General features: G+C 37.2%; 1 protein-coding gene across 2 annotated transcripts in view; it reads right to left on the reverse strand.

Annotated features, from left to right (window-relative positions):
* The window catches only part of GABPA (GA binding protein transcription factor subunit alpha), a 32,821-nt gene that overhangs the window by 12,020 nt on the left and 438 nt on the right, over positions 1 to 20,363 (reverse strand). The window contains exons 1-5 of one of the 2 annotated variants that reach the window (XM_032865498.1): positions 20,204 to 20,315; positions 13,617 to 13,719; positions 10,998 to 11,142; positions 7,553 to 7,637; positions 5,303 to 5,548 (exon numbers count right to left, since the gene is read on the reverse strand). In XM_032865498.1, coding sequence (XP_032721389.1) covers positions 5,303 to 5,548; positions 7,553 to 7,637; positions 10,998 to 11,142; positions 13,617 to 13,693 — 553 coding nt within the window. In that variant the 5' untranslated portion in view covers positions 13,694 to 13,719; positions 20,204 to 20,315. Of the gene's footprint in view, positions 1 to 5,302; positions 5,549 to 7,552; positions 7,638 to 10,997; positions 11,143 to 13,616; positions 13,720 to 20,203; positions 20,316 to 20,363 lie in introns of those variants that run through there. The other variant, XM_032865499.1, reaches the window with a different exon arrangement.

The following is a 20,363-nucleotide window of genomic DNA, read 5'->3' on the forward strand; positions in this document are numbered from 1 at the left end:
GGATCACGTCCAGGAGAGTGGAACACAACGAGCAACTACAGGGAATGGAATCTAAACCGAGCAGCACAGAAACACCAAAGAAAAAGAGGAGGTCCATGGTTTTATTGTAAATATGTCTGCTCCCTTAATCCATATAAGAGTGGATTAAGGGAATAGATAGCAACTGAGAAAGCCAGTGGCAACGTTTTTGTTTTTAAACAAACACCCAACATGGGGCTTAAACCACAACCTGGAGATCAGAGTCATGTGCTCTTCTGACTGAGCTAGCCAAGTGTCTCTACTGGATCTATTTTTTAATACTACTTGAAAATAACAGAGGAAAGAATTAGAGAAAGCTAGAAAAGCTATCCTGAACTACACTTCCCATTATAAGTTCAAGTAACCTCATTTTACATAAACATGAGCCAAAAAAAGTATCATGATCGAAAAAGTTGGGGCAAATGTAATCAGTCTGATGTGTTTTCTTAAATAATATCAGGACTTCTGGTGTAACATAATTAATTGTGCATATTCTCCCTATTTATTCTCTAAGATCCTAGTAAAATGACAGTAAAGGAATTTTTAAAAGAAGTAAACTCATAAGAACATAAGTGAAAATGCAAACAGATGTGAGACTTTCAACTAATTTTTGAAGACAGCCAGCAGAGTGAAAATCAAGTGAAGTAGGAGCTATGACCTAAAATATCTATCCAGGAGGGTACAGTAACAAGTAAGTGTTTCCTGACTACAGAATCCCTCTACTGGCTCAGGTTGTGGTGGTTTCAGGTAGCAGGAGAAGTGTAAGTGGAAAATGAGGGGACTGATTTAAAGTGTATGGTGTTGTTAGAACCTCTAGGGCCTCTCCTTCATTCTCAGGAGCCAACCGAAAAACCATCCCCAAGCACACATCCATATCCGACCCCCGCCACTACCCCATCCCCGGAACTTCTGGGACAGACATGAAATGTACATTGATCCCAGTAATAAAAGTCTACAAACTGAGGAGTGAGACCCTCTGCACTTCCCGTTCCATTTCCAGAATGCAGCATTCACATATACATCAACCCTAAATCCTCACCTGAACTTTCTACTCCTGTCAGGTATTTGGCCAATTCTCCAGAGAAGTTAAAGATACCCAGGAAAAACATCTATATATATATTGACACCTAGGAATCTTTATGAAATGACCAATATCCCATTTTACCAGAGTATGGTCAAGAACTCCCTTCCAGAGCTTCAAATTAATTAGCTTTAAAGTAACTCACTTTTAACTATGAACAGATGAGCAGGAACAGATATTTGAGAGACTCAAAGCATTAAACAAAAATAAACAGAAAACTTGAATCCAGAAGCAGAAATAATGCAGTAACAAAATGAAAAAAAAAAAAAAAAAGAAAAATGTGATCAGAATGCTAAAAGGAAAAACAAAAATGAAAAGCCCTTGTAAAGTGAAAATAACTATCAGGATAGGTTGTTATATAAAGACAAGAAATTTGGCGGAAAGTTGTTCATATAGATACAAAAATGACAAACGAAAGAAAAAAAGATACAGAGGATCAGCCCAGGAGATTCAGCAAGAGTCTCAGAAAAAAAGAAAAACACTGAAAGTCATTATCAAAATAATAATGCAGGAAAATTTCCCAGAACTGAAGGCTACAACTGTCTAGATCAGCAGCTGTCCAAGAGAAATATAATGCAGGCCACCAGGTAATTTTAAAAAGTTTTCTCACAGCTATATTAAAAAAAAAATAGGTGAAATTTATTGTAATAATAATTTCATGTAATGTTTCTAAATGTTATTTCAACATGTAATCAACACAAAAATTTTAAAAGATTTTACATTCTTCTCTGTTTGTACCAAGTATATGACACAGCACAGCTCAGGTCAGACCAGGCACATGTGAAGTGCTCACGTGGGACTAGTGGCTACTGCACTAGGCAGTGCCAGGCTGTGCAATACTTCCCCATAATCCACAAATCTACAGCACATGAAATAGATGCACAATGCCACTAAACCAGGTTAAAGACCAGAGATAAAAAGGAGATCAAAACAGCTTCCGGAGAGAAAAATAAAAAGGATATAAACAGGAACCAGAATCAGAATGCCCCCTGGACATCCCGCACTATAATGAAACAGAACAGGGCCATATAAATTTTGAGGAAAAATAGTATTTCAACTTAATATTCTATACCCAAGCTTTCAATCAGAGAGAGCAGAATAAAGAATAAAGACATTTTCGGATATGTAAAGTCTCCCCCACCAATAAAACAAACAAACAAAAAAACACCCTGCCAAACCAAAAACAAAAGCAACTTTTTTTTTTTTAAGATTTTATTTATTCATTTGATAGAGATCACGAGTAGGCAGAGAGGCAGGCACAGAGAGAGGGGAAGTAGACTCCCCGCTGAGCAGAGAGCCCGATGTGGGGCTCGATCCCAGGATCAGAAATCACGACCTGAGCCAAAGGCAGAAGTTTAACCCACTGAGCCACCCAGGCACCCCCAAAAGCAACTTTTATTTCCTAGGTGTCCTTTCTAAGGAAACCTATACCGAGGAATGAGAGAATGAGTAAATGGTAGAATAAAATGAAGAAAAAGGAAAATATAAGATCCTGAAAAATGGATCCAGCAATGCAGGCCAAGTCAAGGATGTCCAAGGATGACAGCACTATGGCAGATCTACAAAAGAACCAATCTAGAGATACTTCAGAATTTGGGAAAAATTATAGGCACAAAACAGAGTGATGGAAATGGGAGAAAGTCAGTCTTGGTACATACAGAAATCTACAACCTAAAAATTAAGTCAACTTAGGGGCGCCTGGGTGGCTCAGTGGGTTAAGTCTCTGTCTTCGGCTCAGATCATGATCCCAGTATCCTGGGATTGAGCTCCACATTGGGACTGAGTCCCACATCGGGCTCTCTGCTCAGCAGGGAGCCTGCTTTTTCCTTTCTCTCTGCCTGTCTCTCTGCCTACTTGTGATCTCTCTCTCTCTGACAAATAAATAAATTTTTAAAAAATCTTAAAAAAAAAAAAAAAGAGCTTTATTCTAAAGTAAATGATACCCCTAGGTAGGTACTCCTGAGTCAAGAGTTTATAATCTTGCTCTCTATATAATTCATTATTATATACTAAAGATCCTACTACTGAAGGGTTCTTGTTGGAAGTCTAGTAAACTACGTAAAATATTATTTCAAGTGTTTTTATGCTCTCTTCCTTCCTTTTCAGCATTTCCTCTCTCAGAGGTGACTGCAAACTCACTAACAACAAGGTCAAGCATGATGTCTATGCTAGCTTTTACAAGTCAAAAATAACAATATTGTCAACCACGTATCTGAAGAACGGCTCTATATGGTCCTTCGAACTGGGCTTACCTTCTCAGGTTCCAATTAAAAGCCCCTCTCCTCATCTATCCTTCTCCTGCTCGTGCCTCACTATTTTATCTACAAATACTAAGGTTACTAACAACTCATGAGCCTTCAATAATATTTATTTATCCCTCCAACACTCTTCCCATTTGCCCACCAAAGGTTAATGCTGTCTTCTCCACTTCTATGTCTATTTTTTCCTGTAATTCAGTTTGTCTAACTCTAGTTACTTTTTTTCTAAATCTACCAATGAACCTCTGATCACCAAATTTAATAGATACTACTCAGTTGGCTTTTTTTTTTTTTTTTTTAAAGATTTAATTTATTTGACAGAGAGAGAGAGAGAGAGAGACAGAGAACAACCAGAGGGAGCAGCAGGGAGAGGGAGAGGGAGAGAAGCAGGCTCCGTACTGGGTAAGGAGCCCAATGCGGGGCTCGATCACAAGACCCTGGGATCATGACCTGAGCCCAAGGCAGATGCTTAATCAACTGAGCCACCTAGGTGCCCCTCACTTGGCATTTTTTTTTACTTTGTCAGCAATGTGGCCATTCTTTTTCAATTTCAGAGACACTATATACAGCTCTTATTTTCCTTCTATCTCCTCAGCTATTCCATGTCTCCATTCCTTTTCCGCAACCTGAAATGCCAACAAGGCCCAGCCTTTAACGTTGTGTTCCTTTCCATTTTCTCTCTCTCCATCAGACTGTATATACTTATATAGCTTCTAGACAAACTCAACAGAACTAAGTCCCAGGAAACATTTTCATCTCCAGTCCAAATCTTGTGTACCTGAAAATACTTTCTGGCCACCTTCAGCTGTAATATGTACAACACTTTCCCTAGACAAATCTTTCCAATACCAGACTTCCCCATGTCCCCCACTTAAGCTCTGGAGGGCTTGGCCTATCTTTCTCATGTGCCATTCAAAGTCCAGCATTTAACATGATGGCTGGCATGTGTAGTTCACTAAATATGTAATAAAGATGTAACCAGGTCTCACCAGTATGATCGCTGCCCTAGTCACCCAAGCTTGAGAAGCTCTATCAGTACTTGAATCTCTCCTCTCTACCCTCACACAATCCACCAGTCAGTTGCTCAGCCCCATCACTAGTTTCATTCATCTCTTCCCACATAAATTATCGAGTCTAGGCTAACCTAGACATTATCACCTAGTGACAGGTCAACTACAACATGTTCCTGTTTTCCCTTCATTCAGTTTCTACTGCTCCAACGTATGTCCCGCACTGCTGCCACATTCATCTACCATGGTCACGTCCATCAATCAAAAGCAGTTCTATAACGTAAGAGAGTAACTCCAACAAATCTTCTCGCTACTCACTGCTGTGTCTAACTTTTGCACACACATTTTCTGTCTGGACTGTCTTCTCCCAATAGTTTTTCTAAAACAAACCTTTCCCCAAAGTTCCCCAGACCACTGTGATCCCTTTGAGATTCTTTCTCTCTCTCTCTTTTTTTAAAGATTTATTTATTTTAGTGGGGGAGGGGCAGAGAGGGAGAGGGAGAGAAGCATGGAGTCTGACTTGGGCCTTGATCCCAGGTACCTGAGACCATGACCTGAGACAAGGTCAAAAGTCAGACACTCAACTGACTGAGCAACCCAGGTGCCCCTGATCTCTTTAAGATCCTAATAGCATATTCCCTTTATACAAGTTACTGACAGCTTAAAAACATGCTACTTTTTATAGTAACTTCTTTTCATTTATCTTCTCTCTCTTCAACTCCACAGTGACACCCTAAAGACAGAATTTTTTTTTTTTAATTTCTTTATATTCTTAGCACCCAGGACAATATTTGTCCAAAGGGGATAAAAAGAGAGATCCAGAAAATCAATTTAAAATTTTACATTTAAAATAGACCAACTTACTGACCCTAGCATCCTCTCCGTCAAGGTTAATTCTTACTGTTCTACTAATATGTAATTAAGTATTTTATTACCATAAGGTATCCCAAGGCGTTCTTGCTCTTTCCTGTAACCTTCCAGAGCAGCAGCCCATCTTGTCACTTGTTCTGAGGTTTCATCTGAAATAGTTGTAATGTGTTTTGTGCCATCAAGAGTTATAACTTGAGCTTCCTCAACAAGATGTGCTTCTGCTTCAGCATGATGGGCATCTGGATCAATAACTACTTCAACTGTTTCCGCAGGTTTAACAATTTCAAGGATGTTTAGCTTAGGTTCAATTCCTACAGAGTAAAAAAAAAAAAAAAAAAGTAAATCTAAATGAAAACACGAAAGTCACTAAAAAAATAAAATTCAGCTTAGATTCTATGTTCTCAAATGGTAGAGCAAATGCTCTCTTTTAGACACCAATAAAATTATTCACTAGAATTTTGGTAGATTAGATAACAGTAATGTGTTAATATTAATTTCCTGATTTTGATAATTGTAATATAGTCATATAAAAGAAAACCTTGTTTTTAGAAAACACATATACTGATGCATTTAGGGATAGAAGGAAATCATGTCTGCAACTTATTCTTAAACTGGGCAAAAAAGATTATGTGGGACAGGTGGATGGAGAATAAAGCAAAGGTAATAAAAGTTAACATTTAGAGAATCTGGGTAAAGGACATCCCAGAATTCTTTCACTACTCTTGCAACTTTTCTGCAAGTATAAAAGGACATAAAAACACCACCACCAACATCACACACACAGCTACACAGAAACATTTATTAGGAAAAAAGTAACCAATATGGATTAGAAAATAAAAACCAGACTAGGGAAAACTGTAAATGAGTAGTAGCTACCCACCTGTAGAATTTTTAAGAGTCCTAACCAAATTAAAGTTATTTACTGACTGCTTTTCAAAAGTCAAAGTTCATATTTAAAAATGAAAAGGCACTGAGTTTGTTAAATTAAATTCACATTATTACCTTCTGATTTCCATTTTCAATTGAATGAAAAAAAACCTCCAAATTCTTAAAATATTTAAAACAAAATAAATTAGCTCTTTATAAAATCATCTCAGATACTTCCGTTACAAGACAGATCTAAAAAACTATCATTATTACTTAACAACTACTGTCTGGTCATTGATTCTGTTACATTCTACATCAAATTTAATCAAAGTGTATTTGAAAGATTAAAATTCAACTTCAATCCTCCCTGAAAACAAACTCTATAATAAAATATGTTGGTATCACTCATTATATGGTATAAAGGTAAGTTACTTTTTTCAAATATACATAAGAAAAATAACTGTAACTTAAAAAAAATATTTTTCTAAAATTTATTCCCTAATCTGTCACTCAAATTTCATCAAGTCAGCTCTTCCCAAATCCACTTACATTGAGAGGTGACTAGGCTTTTAAAGATAAAACAAAGAATTTCTTTCTTATTGTCAATGACAGTACTGGGGAAATTGTAGATCGGAAGGGATAACTACCATTTTTATAGTCTGAGAACACTAGGATTTGTGAAATGCCAGTGTAAGCAATCTAGTATGTTCCAACATTAAAATTAGTCTAAAACTCCAGTCAGAACTTCTAACAAGCCACGTTTTAAAAAATTTTAGTTTTTAAACTAAAAGGGTTTCCTAATTTTCTAACTTTTGTACTTACACAAGATTAGTAAAATACTGTGATGGATATGAGTAACTGAGTTACTCAACATCTTTTGCCAATTCCTCTCTCTATGCTAAACTGTAGGGAAAAGATTTCCTGGTGGCGAGGGGTCCAGTTGTGATTCTGGCTCTAGAAACACTGGCATAAGCCTTCTATCTGGAAACAAGAAGGGACAAGTAGGTACATGGAACCCATTTTTTGGCTAGTGTGGATCCATGTGATGGCAGAGTGGTTCTAGGTTGACAGTTATAATGGTGGCTTTCGGATCTCGCATTTTCCAGATCATGGCAGGGCAACAGCTTCTTTGGCAATCCAGTTCTGCAGTTCTAAGAAAGTCAACCAGAACCTGTTCTCCCAGCTCTCTCTACCTTACGATGTAACTTTCCCTGAAAAAACTAGTTAGAATTTGTTATACTAAAAAAAAAAGAAAAAAGAATACATTATACTATCTGCTTCACCCTGACAGATCTAATAATGAAACCAAAAGCATGAGTGTCTGGCTGTAATATTACATTAAGTAATTTAGACAACCACCTAAAACACCCCAAACTTGTAAAAACTGAGCTCTTCCATATTTTAAAAAACATGAGCTAAACTTTTAAATAACCATAAAAGTAGCTTACCTTGGTAAGAAATTACCTGTACACTAAGTTGTACAGTTCCATCTGTTTTTACTCCTTGGTCAAATAAACTTCGTTCCGGATCCAGCTAAACATGGGAAAATGATTAAGATTACTTTGATTTAGTCATCAGGTTTAATACAAATGTATATATCAAATAGGACTTAATTACTGAGGCATACTAATGAAATTATAAGAACACATCTAATTATCCAAGTTGTCATACCCTGTAATTCTTTGCCAAAATTAAACATATTTTAACCATTGTGGTAGTGATTAAGGACAACATAAATTAACCAAATTTATTTGACATGGTGGTTTTCTCTAGCTCTGGAGTCTAATTTAGGATTTTAAATAATGTCAAAAGGTGACTGTTTATTCTGTAAATATATTTTAAGCAGAAGATAATGCAATTTATCTGTCATGAATAAGCAAGGGTGCTTAATTAGTGGGGTGACTTATATAAATCTATTAACATTTTTTGCCATGTCCCCCTTATAATGAATGCCACACATTTAAGATCAAGGTTAACTCTAAATCTCTTGCAATGAAGTTAATAAAGTTAAGGGATTTATGACCTTATTACTTAGCTTTGATATCTTCAATCAAAATTCTGTATCTTTTCAGTACTAGTGTTTTTATCCTCCATGTCTCCCTCCATGTGTGAATGCATTTCACACAACAGCAACCTGATGACAAAAAGTAATTCTGACTTTCAGATGTTGTCTGTCACCATTTTAAAGGCAGACCTGCATTGCAATGATCTTGAATAATGTATATTCCTGTGCCTGCATTTCATGCAGCTAGAGGTACAAAGCTCCTGTGACTCCCATTCCCAAGAATTCAGTCAATACTATAGTCATGGTACAAACATGTTTTCTAATATTAAAAATGTCATATAAAACCTAAAATCTTAAGTGACTTTAGGTCTAACAACAGGGATAACACAAACTATGTAACCATGCAGAAAGATAGGTCAAATATGGCAGTTTCACTCCTTAGAAGTGTGCCTGATGCTTTGTTACAAACTCCCCTAATCTCAAGATTTCTCCTCTCTGAAGGAGACACAGGTATGATTTACTAGAAGCTACAGCATATGGAACTATGGAAGTAAACTCCCAGGTAGTACTGAATATACCACAACTAGTACACATACTCCTCAAATTAGCACAACCCCACTACTTTCCACTGGCTTTCAAGTCAGCACTCATCTGAAAATAAAAAAGCATCACCACAAGCAGCAAGCATTCTGATTCCAAGTGGATGTGGTTAACTGATGTGAAGAAGAGAAGTTGTTAATCTCACATTTTTTTTTTTTTTTGAGGAGAGGAAGGGAGAGAGGGAGGACTGCAAAATGATTTAGCTCCTAGGCTAGCTTGGAATTCTGTCATACAATCAGTTATGCGTATTTCCATTTATTCAACTAATATTTTCTGAGAACTTGTGATGTGCTGGGTATTTCGCAAGTGATATTTTCATTTTGGGTAGTTCAGGTATGCTAAGAAAGCATGTTAGAACAACAAATGTTATAGCTGAAAGGCAAGTAAGAGGTCAAGTCCAGATTTCACTTTACTTTACATATGAGAAAATCAGGTGAAGTCCAGTGATGCTGAGCTGACTTTCTTAAAAGTCTGCCTCAAATAACTGAAGAAAGAGTTTTGGAGTCACACAGGCCTGGGTTCAAATTCTACTGTACCTCTTTGTAACTATGCACTGGCAAATTGTTGATCTTTAAATCTCAGTTTCTACATCTGCAGAATATAATTAAGAATATGCTGATTTCAAAGACAAATGTGAATTTAAAATGAGATAATGCAGCAGTGCTCTGCAAATATTTTTTCATTCAAGGTACACTGCCCATATAGCTCTAGTTCACCAATCTGTCATGGCTGCCTTGTACACCAATCTACAGAAGTTATTTCTCTCCTTCTGTGTTTTTGGAACATTTGAGTTATTTTCACTTTCTGCACAACCAAGCAATGAACAGCTCATATGTACAACTTTGCTCACTTAGGTGAGGATTTCTCTAAGAACAATTTATTGAGGTGAACTACTAGGTATTGCACATTTAATATTAATAGACATTAAATACCAGATTACCTTCCAAAAAGATTGTGCTAGTTTATTCTCTCCCTGAGAGAAGAAAAACTTTAAATCCTAAAATTATTAGTATCAGACCCACATACATTCTCTAATTCTGGAAGAACAATATCCTTCCTTCCCCACCCCTCCACAACATTTACTAGACTTACTGAAAGGAAAAGATAAAAGTATGGTTGAGTGGAAACTGAAAGGCACAAATTTCATTAAAACATTTCAAGTTATTCTACACCAAAATCTTATTTTAAAATAATACATATATGATGATTTGAATTTTTAAAAAACTAAGGCAAAATTCCTGTAACATGGAATAGCTATAACACAAGGCAGATAAAAGAGAGAAAGAAAAAGCAAGACAAACCAAACAATCCAAAAGAAGACACAATACGTATTTGTATAAATTACGATGAAAACCAATATAAACTCTAGTACTTACTAGTATGTTCAAGGAAGGTCTAGAGAAACTCTTCTGAGCAATTCTATCTAAGCTACTTTTTGTACATGAATATATTACCTTTCTTGAGCGAATACTATAAAACATGACTATGAATATGCTGTAAACGTATTATTAAAATACGACTGCAGGTAAAATCCTATTGCAATAAACCCCCAAAATACATACACTGGTGTTTAAGTTCTTATCCAAAATTCACTTCTGGAGCCAATAAAAATGGAAGGGAAGGTAAAAATCACTTACTCCAGTTTTCTCTTTTTAAAGATGAGGAAACTAATGCACAAAGAAGCTAAAACCTAGTTATAAAGTGTTAGGACACACTTCAAGTTCCAAGGTCAATGTGCTTCTCACTACTTTACGTTTAGGCTCTGATTCACATTTATTTAAGCTCATTTCATATTTGTGAAAGTAAAAACCAAGCATTTGATTCAGTACTCAAGATTTTTATTTCCTAAGTAAGCTACACACACAGTGTGGAGCCTGATGCAGGGCATGAACTCGTGACCCTGAAATCAAGACCTGAGCTGAGATTAAGAGTCAGACACTTAACCCACTGAGCTACCCAGTTACTGCTAGTACTCAATCTTTTAGATACAATTTTAAATGGAGGGAATTTTGCTGGAAGAACTTTTATTTTAAATGTGTAAATTTTGCAATATTGGCCAAATTTTGTTATAAAGACTATAGCTATAGAGATAAAAGGCTACCAAAAAAATATTTCTGGGTGCCTGGCTGGCTCAGTAGGTAGAGCATGTGACTCTTAATGCCCTGGGGGTAAAAGTTCAAATCCCATGTTAGGTGTAAAGATTACTTAAAAATAAAATCTTAAAAAAAAAAATTTCTAATGCAGATTTAAATGCTAAAATATAAATCACAAAAGAAAAAAAAAATTACCTGGATATCTTGCAGGCAAATTTCATGAGCATCCAAAGAACACTGCAGTCTTGGTTCTAGCAATTTCTTTAAATTGCCTATTGGCTCATTGATGTCTATAGCCTGGCTTACACATTCAGCTGGCGTGTAGGTTTGTTCCACAATACTAAATATTAAAGGATATAATGGTTAACAATTATTTCTAAAGTCTGGTTTTTGAAACTCCTTTCTGCATAGACACTATTCGTAGTGGTAGGCTTTTCACCAACTAGCACTGCCAAACTGGATACTAAATTGCAGAGAAATGCTAACATAAAATTTAAAGCAACCTTGCAAATGTATCTCCTTACGAGTATGTGTATGTGTTTGTGTGTGTGTGTATAAATAAATATAAATACTGCATATACCATATTTATAGGGAAATATAAATATTACATTTTCAACTTATTTTGGAAAATTTTAGGCCCAAAATGGAAAATAAAGAGTCCCGTCAAAATCTATATGCCATTTCTACTACTCAATTTCCTTTCCCAACATAAATGTACATAATAAGGTATGAAAATATAAATTATATAAAATACTTTCCACTTAATTTAATCTGAGAACTACTGGTTAAAATCAGTGCAATTCCACATTTAAAAAAAATATACTCCTGCTTTAAAACTCTGAAGCTCTTCTATACTATTATTTCATACTTTGAATTCTATGAAATCTTAAGTGCCTTGGGGGTAAAATCTTTGGCAAATAATTTTACATACTTTTTTCAAAATCCTTATATGGACTCAAAAACAAAACAGACATCAAATAATATCTACTAGATTGGTGAGCTGGAAGTCAATGAAGTTTCACAGCATGTTTACTTTTAATATGATTTAATTCTCACTGTAGTTGTCAAAGACAGCACCATGTATTTAAAAATTTGTCCGTGTGCTATGGTTTAGTGCTGTGAAATGTGTAAGTCTGATGATTCACAGACCTGTACCCCTGGGGCAAATAATACATTATATGTTAATAAAAATAATATAAAAATAAAAATTAAAAGAAATAAAAAATTTGTCAAGTTCCATTTTCACATAAATTCCAAGTGTAATGCAATATATGTATCATATTCAATAAATGTACACAGCCTAAATTTTTCTAATACTTCAAAAGTTATAGTAGACCACTCATGATTAAAAATGAAAATAATTTTTAAATGGCAGTAAACTATTATTACTATTACTTTTGTTAGGGTAAATTAATTGGGTCTTTTGGCTAAGTATTTCTACCAAATTCTTTAGTAATAGCACATTAGGCTATAATTTTCTTTTTAACAACCATTCTTTAGAAGAAATGCCACTTTAAGATAGATTTAGAGAAAAAAAAAGATAGATTTACAACCTATTTTATTTGAGCTCAATATTTAAAAAATGTTTAAATATTTTGTTGCCACCATTTAAACCTTGGGAAACTTCATGCAAAAATCTGAATTTCTCCTGAAAAACGGGATGATCTCACATCACTGGACCTAAATTCTTGCACAACTACTGTGTACTACAGCTTCATAGCAGCAACTGCTCCTTAATGGCTACTTCCCAGGTTAACACAGTAATTATCAATTTCTTACATGAGACATCTGCAAAGATTTTCTGTAAAGGGCCAAATAGTAAACACTTTGGGATATGTGTGCCATTTGTGTGTATACATAAAAATAAATACATCCACCTATGCATGTATAAACACATACGCACACATGCATATATGTATCTGATGACTGAGAGGGGATTTAGCACACTCAAACACACTGAAAAGCTCTATTAAAAATTTAAGGTTTTAAATCTCAGCTCGACTCTCAACACTCAGCATCCCTATCAACCTTGGTGATTTTGTCCATTCAACACAGAGTTATTCTAAACCTTCATTTATTCCGCAGAAGTCCTCTATTATCTATTACTCTTTAGTTCCTTTTACTTTCAACATATTATCTCATCTTCTGCTTTATAGAGAAACATAGGGACCATTAGCCATCATTTTCCTCAAACTTCTTGATTCTCAAATCTCTATTTTTACCCAGACTGAGTCCCTGGATTCTGAACTCATTACCACTGCTCTCCCTCTTTAATGGAGTAATCTTCCATTACTATCCCCAAAACTAACACCTTTCACTGCACTATATACTTGGTACTGGGCACATAACTACCCCTATACCTGTATGCCTCCTCAAACACAATGCGGCCTCTATAAGAGCAGGTTACTGTCTCACTTATTCACATATTCCTCAGAGTTACCAGTTTATAGCAGTTACTTACAGATATTTGTTAAATTATTTCAGGTTGTGAATTAACCTCTTTCTGAAATAAAGTAACCAGCACGGAGGAAAGGAAAAGAATCAAACAGTGCCCTAGAAGCAGAACTATTGCAATCAACTGCTTCATCATTATCAGCTATATTTATTACTACCTTTAGTTTAAAACTGTCTTTCCCTCCCAGATACAAAGCAATTAAGTCAAAGGTAAAAAAGCCAATACGTTATCCTGCAAAATGCTGAGGTCAGTTAAAAAACAAAACAAAACAAAACTCCCCAAAACTATGGCTTGATTCTTAATTTTAAGTAGCTATGCTGATAATTATAAAAAGTGGTAAATGCAGAAAAAAACCAACCTTTCTTCTGTGCACTCTGGTTTCTCTGTCCCATCAATCTCAATTTCTATCAGCTCCTCTGCTTCTCTTTTAGTCATGGTTGGAGTATTTCAAAAGCTCAGTCCTGCAAGAGTTAAAACTTAGGACATTTTGAAGTTATCTGCATAAACAGAAATGCTACCAAAAAGCAGAAATCCAATTTAAAAAAAAGGAGAGGGTAAGCAGAAGAGGAAGTAATCTTCATATATGAAAGAAAATCCACAAACAATATTTTTATTAACCTAACATGACTTTTTCATCATTTCATTGTATTTACTGGGACATTTTTGCCCAAACTGAGTCAATATATTAATTCAAGTTACTTCAAAATCAAGCGAAAGGTATGTCAATTCTATTACAGCATTACAATCTTAATAATGGATTCAAATTAAATATTAACATGGTGATGAATTATAGTTGTTCAGCTAAAAGCTGTACTTTAGTAGCAAAATTTACCACAAAGCATTGTAATGATAGAGTGACATAAAGTTAATCAGGGCTAGTATTTGTGTTACAAATTACATCTTATAAAGGCCATTACAATATTCTAAAACAGCAAAATAAAGTAACAAATCATTACAGATATACCTATATTGCCCTGATTACACATCAGAATTTATTTTGATTTTTTAGATGTGGTTTTATAGATTTTAAACCATTAATTTCAGTTTTTGATTCTCTCATGTAAAATTACCTGCTGCTTTAAACTACCACTGATACAAAATCATAATTTAAAAAATGCTAAGTAATGCAAAAAATAGCTATGTATATTGGTATTTCTTTGTGACCCTTTCTGAGGTATTAATGCTGTTGAGTTCTAGGTTGCTCTTTCTCACTGTTGGTCAATGCATTTGTCTTTAGACTCCATACATAGTCTCAGTCCAGAGTAGAGTTTTCTAAGTGCCTCTGACTCTTTGACTTATACTTGGTATTCTATTATTTGCAAAGGAGTCTCCCACTTACAGATATGACAAAATGAAGACTTCCAATATTCATACCTGATAATAATAATAATAAAACTATTTACCTAGCACCAGGCACAAGCATTTAAATGCTTTATAATCTTTAAAACAGAACAACCTTATTCTGAGTCCACCCTCACGTGACAACTGTCCAGAGGCTAGTGAGGCTCAGCTGCATGTGGTTCCATGTCACACCTCAGGTGCAACAACCCAACTACACATCATTCTAGGTGAGGCCGAACCGTGGTTTCTTCAAAGACAGGCTCTATTTTGCAAACGTACACTAGTGCAAGAACCACCACCATCTCTAACCTGGAATACTGCCACAGCCTCCGCTAACAGGTTTTCCTATTTCTATGCCCTCATCTCCACTACAGTCCATTCTCAGTCAACACAACAGCCAGTGCAATCGATCCTTTTTAAAACTGAAGTTATAGCATAGTGCTCCTTTGATTTCTATCAGTCACGGTGAAATCTAAAGACTTCACAGTGGCCATTAAGGCCCTGTAAGATCTACCCCACCGGCATTACTGCTCTGACTCCCACTCCTACACCAGCCTCCTTGCTAGTCCTTGCACCTTCCTACCCTGCAGGCCTTGCTCCTCCTGATCATCTGCCTGGCACCTACTTCCCTCAGCTGTCCTCTTGGCTAGATCCCTCACCTCTTTGATGTCTGCTCAGATATCCTTTTCCCAGTGAGGTATACCCTGACCACCCCCATTTAATTCTGTAACTGGCCTCCTCTTTACCCCTTTATTGTTGTCCACAGCACCTGTCCCTCTAACATACTTAATCATTAATTTCTGCATTCATTATCTTTCTTCCTCCAGTCTATCATCATCAAAGCACAAGACCCAAATTGTCCAAGAGTGACTTTAGGAACTTAAATCGGCTTGTCAAATTAGGGACTTTGCCAGTCTCCTGACATAAGAGGAGTTCTGCCAAGTCTCAATTTCTCAAAGGACCAAAGTCTCTGGGAGGCACAATAACCCCAAACTTGTGAATATATGAAGTTACATGGCAGAGGGGAATTAGGGTTACTAATCAGCTGATCTTAAAATACAAATTATCCAGGATTATCTAGTTGCACACACCAAAATCACAAAAGTCCTTAAAAATGGAAGAGGGACTCTGAAGAGATCCAGAGTGATTCAAAGCTAGAAAGACTCAACTGGCTGTGACTGGCTTTGAAGATGGAGAGAAGGAGCCACAAGCCAAGAACACAGATAGCCTCTAGAAGCTGAAAAAAAGAAACAAATTCTCTCCTAGAATCTTGAGAAGAAACACAGTTCTGTTAATATCTGATTTTGGCCCAGAAAGACACATTTCAGACTTAATTTCCAGAATTGTATATAATTAATTGATGGTATATTTAAGCCACTAAATGTATAGTAATTTGTTATATAGTAGTACTGGAAAACTTTCTTCTTTCCCATGTTAGAAGGGCTGTAACTCTCCTTAGGTCCCACCATCTCCAGCAGCTGAGGAGTGGGTTTTCTTACAAGTTAGTCTCTAAATAGCTGGCACTTAAATCTAGATAAAGTGGTCTGATTTTCCCCCACATTATCAAGGCTGCTCTCACAGTTGCTGTATAAAAAGAAAAAACAATTAAGGCGATGGGGTTCTCCGTGTGGATACACAACATGCACACCCAGTAGACTGCCTAGGCCCCTAGACTTTTGTTTTGGATGATGAAAGGATTAAGGACTTTTCTTGTTAACTCTGGACTAATTGAATCTTCCCTTTCCCCAGTAAAGCCTATCCCTTAACTGATGCCCTGTATAAAATTGTGGAATTCACACTGAGCACCACAGCAAAACAACTGATGACCCAGTAGGGACCTACATTACAGGACAACTAAAGGATATTTGTTTATAGATGTATACAAAGTACCTGGAATGGTACCTTACCCTTAGTTGGAATTCCATTAATATGTAATGAAAAAATAAAAGCTGTAAGTGCTAGTACACATCAGATAAAATCGGCTCCAGATGCCTTTAAGGCTTAAGCATGAAAGGTAAAACTATAAAGCTAATAGAAGAAAATGGTGGGGATTTTTTTGCAGCTTAAGGATAGAAAAGGATTTCTTTTAAATTAATTAATTAATTAATTAATTTGTCAGAGAGAGAGAGAGAGAGAGAGAGGATGCACAAGCAGGCAGAGACAGAGAGAGAAGAAGGCTCCCTGCCAAGCAAGGAGCCCGATTCGGGATTTGATCTCAGGACCCTGGGATTGTGACCCGAGCAGAAGCCAGTGGCTTAACCGAATGAGCCACCCAGGCGTCCCTAGAAAAGGATTTCTTGAATAAAATTCCAAATATATAAACTCTAAGGACAAAAACTGGCGGATTTCATTACATAAAAATTAAGATTTACGTTTAATAGGCCACAGAGTGAAAAAACATATTTCCAATATTCAAAAGTGACAAGGGACTAATAATTCGAATATTAGAGAACGAATTTCTACAAGTTGATAACAACCTCAAAAAAGTCAGGACAAATTAGAAAAGTAAGGCATAGGAAAAGAAAATTCACATGAAAGAAAAACAAAACGGCCACGGATATGAAGAAATGCACGAATTCAAATCATCCCCTAAAACGCAGTTTAAAACAAAGAACTCTATACTGTGTGTATTGGTGTGTATATGACAAAAATTAGAAATCTGAATACAGAAGAGTTAGTAGGGAAGTGAGTATGTAAGGTGAGTTTGTAAAAACCCTCTGCCGCTAGTGATGGGGTACAGACAAGTGTACAATTTTGGAAAAAAAATCTAGCAGCACTTGCTCAACTCGAGTATGCCTGTATTTATTACCCAGCAAAACTGCCCTTAGATAAGCATTACAGACATTCTCACACTGATTGATAACAGGATGTTCAGGACAGCTTTGTTGGTGATAGCTGGAAGCTGAAGCCAGTATCAGTATCCATAGTTTTTAAGAAAGGAGCACATGCTAGGAAACTTTATTAAGTAGAAACAAGAAAATAATTTATACACACACATCATAAAAATTGTTCCCTGTAGGAAAAGGGAGAAACAGAATAAGGTTTATAGTAGAAAAACACTTAAAAAGATTACTTATGGGGAATCTGGATGGCTCAGGTGGTTGGGTGGCCAACTACTGGTTTCCACTCAGATCATGATCTCAGGGTCCTGGATGGAGCCCCACAGTAGGCTCTAGCTCAGTAAAAAGTCTATCTGTGGATTCTCTCCCTCCCTGTGCCTGATCACTCCCCCTCCACCATCTCTCTCTCTAATGAACAAATAACTCTTAAGAGAAAAAAAAAAAAAACACTTATGTTTTATTTTCAGGGCTTACACTCATCATCCACTCTTACCTCTATTACTTATTTATTTATTTTTTATTATTTAATTAAGTAGGCTCCATGCCCAACCTGGGGCTTGAACTCATGACCCTCAGGTCAAGAGTCACACTCTCTACCTATTGAGCCAGCCAGGTGCCCCTCCATAGCCAATTTTAAGAAAGAAAAATTAGAAAACAAGTGATATTTCTGGGAACTATGGAAAAATAGAAAGAGGAAGTAACTAGAAGCTGAGAAATGGCCTCATAGACTTCTCAGCAGGGATAACTGTAGTTGGACTTAATACAAGCACTAAAACAGGGAGCTGTTTAAAAGAAATTTATCCTGCGATCTTCCAAAAAACCTAAAGATTATTTGCCCGCAAGGTGTCAAATGAAGCAAAAAATGAGCTTACACAGTTTTGGGGAAAAAAAAATCACCCTACCTGAAGATCTCTGAATTGATCTCTTTCTCATTCTAAATCTAGTGGGGAGAAGCAGTGGAAGAGGTTTGGGAAGTTATCCAAATCTTTGGTATCAGTGCTTGAGTGTGTCTTAGCTATTTTTCTGGAACCAATTTTCCAGAATTCTATGTCAATACTTATAAAAATAGAGACAAGAACATTATGTGGAACCTCTTCACCTAAGAGCTGCCCCTTGATGCCCTGGTTTTTCTTAGATTAAATCTAACCTGGGGTTCAGAACACTTCACAAAAACCATACGAATTAAGTAAAAATTCCTAGAAAGGCTAGTTTTCTTAAAATACAGTTATGTTTATAACATTCTCTTTTGGAGCCACAAATTTAAGGATTGTATTTCCTCATTGGGATGCATTACTAGTTTACAGAATTTAGGACAACTTTGCCCACTGAAGGAACATAAAGAATTCCTAAATATTAGTATGAGAGTACCTGCAGGATTGACAGCACATTTTCCCAAGCTAAAAGATACTTTTAAAATCATAAGAAATTAAAAGACATTTAAAAAAAAATAAAATCAACAATTTAAGAAAAAATAAAGCACAAACATCTGTGTGTGTAGAGAGTGAGAATGAAAGTGTGAAAAAAGGTTAACACTTGGTGACCACCTCCCCCACCCCCGCCCGGGGAGGTTTTCTCTGTCTAATTTGTTTTCCAGGAATGTAGATTTGAAGTTTTATAAATAAAGGTTGGAGAGAGATTTAACTCAACTGTTTTAATTTAGTATCCAGCCTCCCCATGGCCTCATAACTCACCTCAACTTAACATCTAGCTCCTTATTTTGATACTTCAACACTATATATCCCTCATGACATGCATATATGCAATTCAGGTAAAACTGCCTTATGTCCAGCTGATGTCAGAATATGTCTTTAAAACAAAAAAAAACAAGAAAAACCTTGGAAAACCTGGATCAAAACCCTGAGACAGGTTAATCCCCTAAAGTTGCTTCTAAAGAGCCGGTCAATTTCTTCTTGAGCTTAAGATAACACAGTACCTAAGAATGTTATCACTGCCCAGCTCTTTGCTCCCGGGAACCGGGAATCTTTGCTCCTCCCACGCGCCAGACCTGGAATTCCTGCTAGTGGAATTCGTTAGTGGAAAACTATTTATGAAGTGGACACTATTTCTACATCATTACTCATCATCTTGCAGGACAATATTAGGCACTGTTATTAACACTGCTATTACTCTAATCAAACTAGGATCCCTAAAATACACTGCAAACACGCACAAACGGCTTATCTTCCAGGACACAAAATACTAAAGATGTTGGCAAGCTACATTAACCCATCATTTTCCCCTTCTCTTACTTCCTCGTTTCTAAAATAAACCCCTATGGGCACCCCATACATTAATAAACGGCTTTGACGCAACTGTGGGGCAGTTCTAAAAGACAGCTGGAAGTGAAGTGAGCGCGCAACGCTGAGTTGGCGAGGAGACTGGTTCTGCACCTTCCTCTGAAATACTGGGGGCGTCAGGATCTCATCCCGACCGCGGACCGCCGCGGACGGCGCACAGGCGAGGAGGGGACAGCAAGGAAAGGGAGCAGCGAAAGGTGACACGGGAGGCCCGGGGACGCGCGGCTTCCCAGGGCCCCGCGCCGCGCGCCCCTCCCCTCCCCTCCGCTCCCCGCACTGCCTCACCCGCCCCTCCCCACCCGGCTCCCTCAAGTCTCCACGAACGGAAATGGGAGTCACAGCGCCGGGGACCAGCGGAAACAAAACACAGAGGCGGCCGCGGGGGGGCCGCTGTGGGTGAGAAGGCCCCGGAACGAGGCCGGCCCGCGCGGGCCCGCGCTCCCTTCCTCCCCCGCGGCCGCACTCACCCGCTCCGGAATCGGCCCCGTCGCCCCCACCCGCGCTCCAGAGCCGGCTGAGAACAGCAGGGGCGCGGGCTCCACGTGCAGCGTCTCTCCCAGTAAGACCCGCAGCTCCCGCGACTCGAAGTGTGAGGCCCCTGGGCCTTTCCCGCGGAATCGGCGCTGA

The sequence above is a fragment of the Lontra canadensis genome, unplaced genomic scaffold, assembly GCF_010015895.1.
Source record: "Lontra canadensis isolate GAN:19392208 unplaced genomic scaffold, GSC_riverotter_1.0 scaffold29, whole genome shotgun sequence".
NCBI lineage: Eukaryota > Metazoa > Chordata > Mammalia > Carnivora > Mustelidae > Lontra > Lontra canadensis.